General features: G+C 32.6%; 1 protein-coding gene across 9 annotated transcripts; it reads right to left on the reverse strand.

Annotated features, from left to right (window-relative positions):
• Window positions 1–821: 821 nt before the first annotated feature.
• Window positions 822–3,985, reverse strand: LOC141716705 (endoglucanase 24-like). 9 transcript variants are annotated; one of them, XR_012573300.1, is made up of 6 exons: window positions 3,711–3,976; window positions 3,252–3,344; window positions 2,809–2,896; window positions 1,399–1,587; window positions 1,222–1,314; window positions 822–1,146 (listed from the first exon to the last, which is right to left on the reverse strand). XR_012573300.1 is itself a non-coding variant. In XM_074518897.1 (5 exons), the coding sequence occupies exons 1-4, from the start codon at window positions 3,797–3,799 to the stop codon at window positions 1,411–1,413; spliced, it is 447 nt and encodes a 148-aa protein (XP_074374998.1). In that variant the 5' UTR covers window positions 3,800–3,976; the 3' UTR covers window positions 822–1,314; window positions 1,399–1,410. The 9 variants fall into 9 exon arrangements, 7 of the variants coding, with proteins under 7 accessions (XP_074374998.1, XP_074374999.1, XP_074375001.1 ...); XR_012573299.1 differs by having other exon boundaries at window positions 1,222–1,587; window positions 3,711–3,973; XM_074518897.1 differs by having other exon boundaries at window positions 822–1,314.
• Between the last annotated feature and the right edge of the window lie 5,469 nt (window positions 3,986–9,454).

Genomic DNA, 9,454 nt, shown 5'->3' on the forward strand with positions numbered 1-9,454 from the left:
GTACATTTTTTGTGAAACTTAGGTATAATTAGGTATTAATTCTGTAAAAATTAGGCATTATTTTTGTAAAAATTAGTCATTGTTACTGTAAAACTTAGTCATTATTTTTGCATATATGATTTGTGTTAGTCAAATATTTGTACGATCTATTTTGTTTCAGTCTCAAATTAACATAAGAATTTATGTTCTGTTTTAGTCAAGTAATTCAGTACATTGACTGATCTCTGTTTTTGTATTTTGTTGCAGGATGGATATCGACAGTGTGAAAGTTCAATTGCACCACAGTGGAGAATTTATGAAGACCGGGTACTCTGGTGGCAAGGTTGAAACTTTTTACGTAGACCGTGACCGTATTTCTTATTATGAAATGATCACTATACCATAGATGGCCTATAGCAACGGCAAAAAAATGTTACAACAGGCCCAAAATAATGTTACCACAGCCATAAAACGCCCTAAGGTAACATAAAAATTAAGTTACTTTTTTTCGAGTTACCTTTGGTCCCTAAGGTAACATTACTTTTGCCCTGGTGTAACATTAATATTTGTGTTACAATAGCAGTCTAAGGTAACATCAATCTATATTTATAGTATCACATTATGTATGTTACCTTTGCACTTACAATTTCCAAAAAAAAATGGGGTCCACCTGTGGGGCCCACTGGTGGGTCACAAATTCATTGTAACATTTTTTTAGCTATTGTAACAATTTTATAATGATTTGTATTATATTGTACCAATTTGTTTGTAACATTTAAGTACCTAATGTAACATTTCAAAAAAAAATTAATAAGATTTTTTTGTAAATTGAATATGCCATAAACTTGTTTTTCATACAAGTCAACAAAATAAAAAAAATGAGAATTATTAGTTTTGGTATTAATTCAAAAACTACATGATTAAATTGACAGAGCTTAAGCGAAAATTTCATGTGCACTCCTGAGTCTTGCAACATTTTTTCTTTAGCCAGTTTCTTGAGCTTAACCACCTCAAGATATTTACACATCTTCCTCTTGTATATCTCAGCAAATGTAATAGGCTCTTCTATAATTGCATTCTCTCCCTCCCTAACCTTTAATGGATATACTGTTGCATTCGGATCTGGTTTATTTGTTCCACCAATAAGAAGGCCCATAATAGCTCATCCTATTTATAAAAAAGCCTACATTAAAAACTATATTTGACCGATAACTGTGAAAAGAAACGCTAATTGATCATTACTTGATATCCAGAGTATGAGCAGTAAAATGGACAGACTACTGAAGTCAGCGAGTCACTGTATTTACCCCTGTGTTCGTCTACAAACTTAAAGACCTGCATATCATAAGAATGCAACTCTATCATGAGGATCATGTAAGAACAATTGGAATATCAAGTCTGGTTTGGAAGAGAAATTACATTAATGGCAGTTTAAAGTAATTTTGTCGAATAAGAAGGATCTAAGACTTTGAACACAATTGATGAAGCAGCTGCTTCTGCGGCAACATCAGAACCTGGATTATTCAAAGCCACCTTACAAATGTCTCGTGATGTATCCATGTCTTCTGGTCTCTCCCAACACTGGTGATCATTATACGGATTTCCCACCTGTTAATCATGTTAAGTAAAAAATAAATTTTCAAATTATAAATTTAACACAAGTTATAACTTTTCTATAGTCTTACTGGAAAGCATCAGAATCATGTTTTCAACATTTTTTTGACAAACCCAACCATATAAATGCAAAGATAATGTAAAAAATAATTAAATGGTAGAATTCATTTTAAGATTTATAAGGCAGTTCCAATTAGACTTACCTGAATATATAGAGAAAATTTAGGTGAAACGTGTTGAAAGAAGTGAATGTATTATATTATAAAATTTTACTATTTGTGAAATGTATATATTGAGTGGGATGTCCAAAATGAAACTATATAAAATAAATAGGACAGAGAGAGTAGTTTGCAGTCGAGTTTGATTATTAAAATGTTTCCCACAACTATTTATTGTAGGTTTAAAAGCAAAGTCTAATTCATGCTTGCACAGATTAATTAAATTAATAATTAAATCTGTATATACATATTGACAGAAATACACTTTATGAGAAAACATATCTTGTCTCAATTTACTTTAAAAACACATGTTGTGATAACAGAACATATAACACTATATTCAAATTATTTCATTTTAATTAGACCTCCTTTCTTTTGTTGAACGTCCTAAAAAGGTAAATTTACCATTGATATATAATAGCAATTTATGATTCTTACAATCACTTAACCATATAATACTTAAGTAATCATCCTCAACCACTTCATTCTAGAAAAAATCAAAAATAGTTATTTTTAAATAAAATAAAAAATAACCATTACGATATCAGTTTTAACATTTAAATAATAGATTCAATTTATATAAGATCCTTCACTGATATTTAGGTATCCTATATAATCCATACTCCGTTGATAGTTGAATATTTTATGTATTAAGATATTTCACTAATATCGGTATTTGTATTGTTAGCCAAAATTCCGGAAACAATTATTAATATTAATTTTATATAAAATAGTAATCAAAGGTTGGATTTCTCCCTAATATTCACTATTAATAGGATGAGGAAAATAATTTATTATAACTTATGATATTTATCTCCCTCTCTTAAGGGAAAAGATGCCAAATTTCAAATTTTGTTAACAAAAATGACAGGTCAGTGTGTTAAGTAATCCAAGTATAACAAGAGGCCAGTGAATACTTTACTCGAATGCAGTAGTCTTTAATTACAAAAAGAAAGTGCAAAATATTGTCGTCTTAGAAATGATGGTTTCAAAATACCTGAATGAGAGCTAACAGGCATACAAATGTAGAATTTTGCAAGATCTGCCGGAGTGATATGCTTCTTTTTCTGGAGAGGAAAGAAGGCCTGTTTAGCAGATAACTGAATAAGTTTTTAAGAGTTTTCAAAAGAGCAAGAAGAGTGTGTCAATGATATTTACAAGTTATCACATTATACAATACATAGAATTTCAAAACACAAGAAAAACGAAATTTGGTTTTTGTAATAACATTGAATGGCACTAGTTTTAACATGTTAATTGCTCAAATGTCACTAGTTTCACTTATAGTTGATACAAACCATTGGAAAAAAATTTACCATCTCTGGATAAAAATAAATAAATTTACAACTATGAATTAGGGAGAGAGATTGGCAAATTCAAATCCGATTTCCTTTCAATAATATTTCATTTTCCGTACTTGACCTAAACATAACTACATACGTAAAACTGAAAATCAGTCGGTACTTCTTCCCCAAGAGCATTGTCACACAGCCTAGGATTAGAAATTGCAAGATGAACTGACTTTCCAAAAACCTACACAAAACCGAAAAACTCGATAACTAGCAACACTTCCAACACCTAAACATAGACACAAGTACACACACATAAACACACATAGTTTATATCTATAACGATAACAAATTAATTGATATACAATTAAAATAAAATAACGAAAAGTACCAGAGCATAGGAGGTGCCGCCAGAGGCGACTACTTTTCTCCAAATAACAGCGAACATAGTATGAGTGATCTATACGTACAATACAATCTGTATCTATATGTATAAATTACATCAAACACTACAATTATTAGAGGAGAGAGAGGGGGACGAGAGAGAGAGAGAGAGAGAGAGAGAGAGAGAGAGAGAGAGAGAGAGAGAGAGAGAGAGAGAGAAGATTACGGGTTTATTGGGGACGATTTGTTTGCCGACGGAGAGACCCGTTCCGGATCGGAGACCAAGAGATGAGTGGGTTGAATGTGAAACAACATTGTTTGCTGTCATAATACGAGATAGTGAAACCCCCAATTGTTTGAAGCTCGAACTTGTGAGATTTTATCTACTATTTTAGGATGATTTTATCTGTGAGATAGTGAAACCCCCAATTATTCAATTGACTGTGGAGAGAAAGTGTAGGAGAGCAACAGAGATAAATTGTCCAAAATGTACCCGGGCTATCCATAAAATTGCCGCTTCTTCAAAAGTTTTGAGCCTGCTGTTTCCCGCTTGATCAAAAGCCCAATAACGAGAGTCCAGCATTGTTTATTTCATTTTATTTTTATTTTTTTATAAATTTTCAAGTTTAAATAGTATTCAAATTTTTTATAAATAACAAATTATCAGTCACTAATCAGTACAGTCTACAAAATTTAACAATTTTTTTATGAATCTTAACTAATATAAATATTATTGCTTAATTATATTATCAAAATTGATTAATTTTAAAGTAAAATAATTATATATATTTATTTTTTTATAAAATGTTACTTTTAACCCATTGACACTCTATTGTAACATAAGTTTCCACATGTTATTGTATGTAACACTTTGAAACTATAGTAACATGTTACAAAGGTTAAGGTAACATTAAAAATACCGTGTTGCGGTAGGCTAATATGAGCATAGCTAAGGTAACATAATTTTGTAACACGCGTGATTGAATCATTGCGATAGGTCATCTATGGTGTAGTGGATGGATTATGTTAAAGAGCTAAATTACAAGGAAATTGGAGGCTTATATGTTAATCACAGAGGGTGGACACTTATGACAGATGATCAAGGTGTAGCCGAAGCAACTCGTGACAAATCATATATCTCTTTTTACATTGACAACACAGTTGACAAATCTATACCTTAAATGAATCAAATGCAGCCTTTTGTGATTATAAGGCCAAGATCAAGCCCTTTCAAAGTGGTGGAAAAAAATGTCAATAAAAGGACTTTTGTGACACTTAAAGATATTAATAATGAGAAGGAACGAAGAAAAAGCACAAGGAAGAAACTGAAGTTCAACACCTATCATGATGTGAGTTCTAAATACCAACCAAGTCCAACAGGTGCAGTTGAACCAAGTCCAAAAGCTGCAGTTGAACCAAGTCCAAAAGCTGCAGTTGAACCAAGTCCAAAATATGCAGTTGAAAAAAGTCCAGAAGTTATAGTGAAGGACATAGATGGGAGCGGAACCGGTGCTGGACAAATTTCTTTTTTGGAATCTGGAGGGAGTAGAGAGATGCTAAAGGAAGTTGAAGGTGATGGATGCAATGACTATGAGATGAGAAGGAACAAGAATGTTGCAAAAAATAAAGCAAAAGCTTCAGGCGCTTGGGTTGTGCAGAACTAAGCCTGCAAGTGAGACGGAAAAACACAAAGCCAAACAACCAAATAAAGATGGAGCTGAATGTGATTATATCCCTGATAATGATTAGGAAGCTGGTGAACAAAGTGACCATGATGAGGATGATATCGGTAGTTCAAAGGTATATTTTTTTAATCAAATCATGTTTATAGTATCATATCTTCTCAATACTTGTGATACTTGCTGACAAATGTAAATTCATGTAGAGACAAAAAAGACCAAGAAACAGAGAGTAATTCCAAGTAGTTTTAGTTGTCCCCGAACGCGTGGCCAGGCTAATAAACTGGTTGAAGAATCCCAGAATAAGGAACCAACTATGGGGTCACCTGATCATGTTGATGAGGTATACTTGAATTTTATGCATTTCAATTTTAGTGTATGATTCCTGATTAAATTGAATTAAAATATTAAGTCAAAAATATTACGGCTAAAGTAGATTATATTAGAGAAGGTTGTAAATATTTCTAATAAATTGATAATTTTAATGGTTATAATTTGAAGATAAATGAGACGCCCGTGCTTACTGCAAAAGAAAAACTACAAGCTTTGAAATACGGCCCTGGTTCTATGGTTGCTTATAATGAATTACGGAAATGTGAGAAACTTGGCATTCAGAAGGAGATCCAAGAGTTTGAATCTGGAACGCAATAAGTGATATCAAAATCGGGTAATTTTATGCATAAGATCTTTTCATGCTAATTAGTTGCATCATATTTTAGGCATATTTATTTTCCTGCATTTGATATTTACAACTGATGCATAGGAGAATTAGGAGATTCACCTGTTGGTGAAGCTCGAAAAAGAAAGAGAGTGAGAACCAAAATGAACCATGTTCATAACCGTACGGAGAAAAAAGTGATCACCCTGAACGATTAATTTCAACCTGTATCTTGTGCAGGAAAGTGGTCAATTGCCGAATTTAGCAACTTTTTGGGGACAACCCTTAGGCAGTTCATGTCGCTTACGTGTGCTAGTTGGAATCAAGTTCCCGAAAAAGAGCTATTATGGGAGTATGTCAAGGTGAATTAGTTTTCATGAGTTCATTATTTGTGCTACTATTTTTTGTTTTCTTGTTTATGCACTTTTTGTTATTTTTTGTAGGATAAGTACATTATTCCAGAAGAGGCTAAATCGTGGGTTTTTACAACCCTGAGTGATCAGTTCAGGAGCACCAAAAGTTTAATTAAGCGAGATTATTATTCCAAATATCCTACGGATGAGGAGAGGTTAAAGCATAGGCCGAGGGATGTTTTTCTTGAAGATTGGAAGATTCTTTTGACATATTGGGGTCACGAAAAAGTTCAGGTATAAACTGTATATTTAATTTCTCCTTATTAATTTTGTGTCAACCGTCTCCTTAATTATGTGTCAATTTCTCTTTATTATGTGTTAATCCAATAGGCGATAGCAAAAAGGAATGCGGAAGCACGAAAAAAGTAACAGAGCCACATATAACTGGGCTGAAAACTTTTGCCCAAGTTACCAACAACTTGGTAAAAATTTTGTCACTCACTTAATTTCATTTTAATCATTCTAAATAGAAACTGTTAAAATATTTTCTGCACTAAAATGTACTTTAAATCTATGAATTTCAGCTACTTGACAGACTTGATAAATTGCCTGTGGGTATTGATGATGATGAAATGGAAGAGTTTTTAAAAGTTTTTGATGCTGATGTGTATTTGGAGACGCATAAACGAGATGACAAGCGCAGTTACAAGTTACCAGATGAGATGGCTAAAGTCGTTAACGAAAAAATTGTAAGTTTATTTTATAGATTTCTATCTGATTATTCAGATTTTCTAGTCTTATGATGCATTAATTCGTGATATTTTGTTTGCTGAAATTAGCAAAAAAAAGAAGCTAAAATCTGAGTGTATAGTACTATGGGGTTCATTAATTTAGTATAGTGATTATATGTGAGTTGAAATTAATTATTTAAGAAAATAATTAGTTAAAAAAACTAAGATAAAAAAGATAATAAACTAAGATACATATAAAATAATGTCTCTATAAAGTAGGATTACAAAAAGATAATAAACTTAGATAGTACATAAAAAATAAAAATCTTGGAAATATAGAAAATTCTCGTTCAAAATGACTACTGCTAGATAGATTCCCTAAAGTCTATTTGAATTTCATGAACTGTTATTGTTCAGTTCACTTAGAGTTTTCGTCTTGTCTGCTGCACAGTTCGTTAATAGTGGCTCTTATTTCATCTTTATACAGGCCAACGTCCAGAAAACTCTGCAAACCGATGGTGTTGACGCTACCAATGAGTTGGTTCACGACGCCAAAGAACACCACCCATCTTACCTGATTGGAAGGCTAGTTCGTAAAAAACACCAAAAACCAAAGTCTCCAAGAACACCACGCATAATATCGGTTCCAGGTCCAGTTCCAGTTCCAGAGCATGACTATGCAAAAATTCGGGCCGAACTTCAGAAAGAGATGGATGAGAAGCTTGATCAAAGGGTTCGCGAGATGATGAAAATATTGGCAGAGCAAAATCCAAATTTGAACATCAACCTCAATGCTTTGGATAAATCTGCAGAAGATTTGGATGGGTTTGGATCCGGATGAGTATAAGTAGAAGTTGTCATGGTTACCCTTTAAATTTTATGAACTAGTACGTTGTTAAGTTGGAAATGGTACTTAAATTTGGCCAGGGTACTTAGCTATATATTATCGGTATTAGATGGTATCAAGTTATTTTGCTTGCATTGGATTGTTGGTAGTAGTTTATTTGGATTGCCTTGGATATATTGTTGGCAGTAGTTATATTTTGGTTGCTTATGTATTGGATTGTCATTGTGGATTTTGGATTGAAATGATTGTTGGTTATGTAATGGGAAGTGGTATTTTCAAACACTATATTGTCTTTTTTTTAAAATAAAGTGTTAGCATAGCCTTTTAATGTGTAGCCAGTATGATGTAAATGGTCACAATTTGATGTTAGTAATACTTTAAAAGTGTAGGTAAAGCCAACAAAACTGTTAGTAAAGCTAAATAATGTATATTAAAAACATGTTACCGTATATAAAAAGTGTTACCAATGAAAACAGAGTTTTTCAAAAAAGGCGTTTTGGTAACAACAATTTGATGTAACAAAAAAAATACTGGTGTGACTATAAGTCTATGGTTACAGTACTTAAAATGTTACTATAAATGTGAAAGTGTAGGCGTATACCATATATGGGCACAGTTTTGTCAATGTAACCTAAAAACTGAAAAGTGTAACCATAGACCCCTAAGGTAGCGGCCACATTGGTTACGAACTGTTTTTTCATAAAAGTGTAACCATAGCCCTTTTTTTAACTTACAGACACACTTTTTGGGCTTCAACAACACTTTTTTTACGGTTACAATAGGCCACTTATGGTGTAGTGTAATTAAATCTGCTAAGGTGTTTTGGTAAAATATCATCAAGCCTACAACATATTCCTAACAATCTCCCCCAATTTATGTCTACTATAATTGTAGGCATAAGTTTTGGAGGACTTGATGATAACAAAACACCTTATACAAAAGGATCATTTAATTGCAGATAAAATGATAAGTGTTGTAATTTTATTGAAAGTTGATAAAATAAAGTTCAAAAGTCTCACAAGATTTGTTCAAGGTGCTCTTCTAGTCTGAGAAAATTAATCTTTTCTCCTTGAGTGTCTAGTCTTCTTTCCCAGTTTATCATTGTTCTCTTCTATCTGGTGTTGGAGTTGTCTGTAGAACTCAGATTCATCTTCATTGGATTGATCCAGCATCTCATGTATTTCCTTGAGAGTTTCATTGCTTGATATATTTAGTTGGTCTTCCAATCTGAAAAATCTTATGGTATTCTTTTCATCCTTGAACTCCATCAACCAATATGGCCTCAAGTGCACTATATTTCCAGTGTAAGGAATAGTAAAGACTCTTGGTAGTGCACTTAGGTCTCTCCAGCTTTGTCCTATTTGTTCCATTTTGTTGAGTATCTCCTTTTTGACCGCCATGGTGAATCTAAATTTTTTCTTGATTGCAGAGAATACTTTTACTAAGATAGAGTAGCCTTCATTGAGAATTCTATGAAGAGGCCAAGTAAATTCCTTTCCACTCTTGTACCTGAACACTAATCTTTTTGGGAGTCTGTTGTGGGCATCAATTGCTCTCACTTCATCTAGCTCATTCAAGTAAAGATTATTGTATGAAAACTCCTTTATGTCACAAATAAAGAGTTGATCTCCTTTTTTGACTGTTGGCTTAGGTTTAGATAAGGTTTTGTATCGAAATGGGATAGACTTGACTGGCTTTCTTG

This window comes from Apium graveolens, chromosome 4, assembly GCF_009905375.1.
Source record: "Apium graveolens cultivar Ventura chromosome 4, ASM990537v1, whole genome shotgun sequence".
Taxonomy (NCBI): Eukaryota; Viridiplantae; Streptophyta; class Magnoliopsida; order Apiales; family Apiaceae; genus Apium; species Apium graveolens.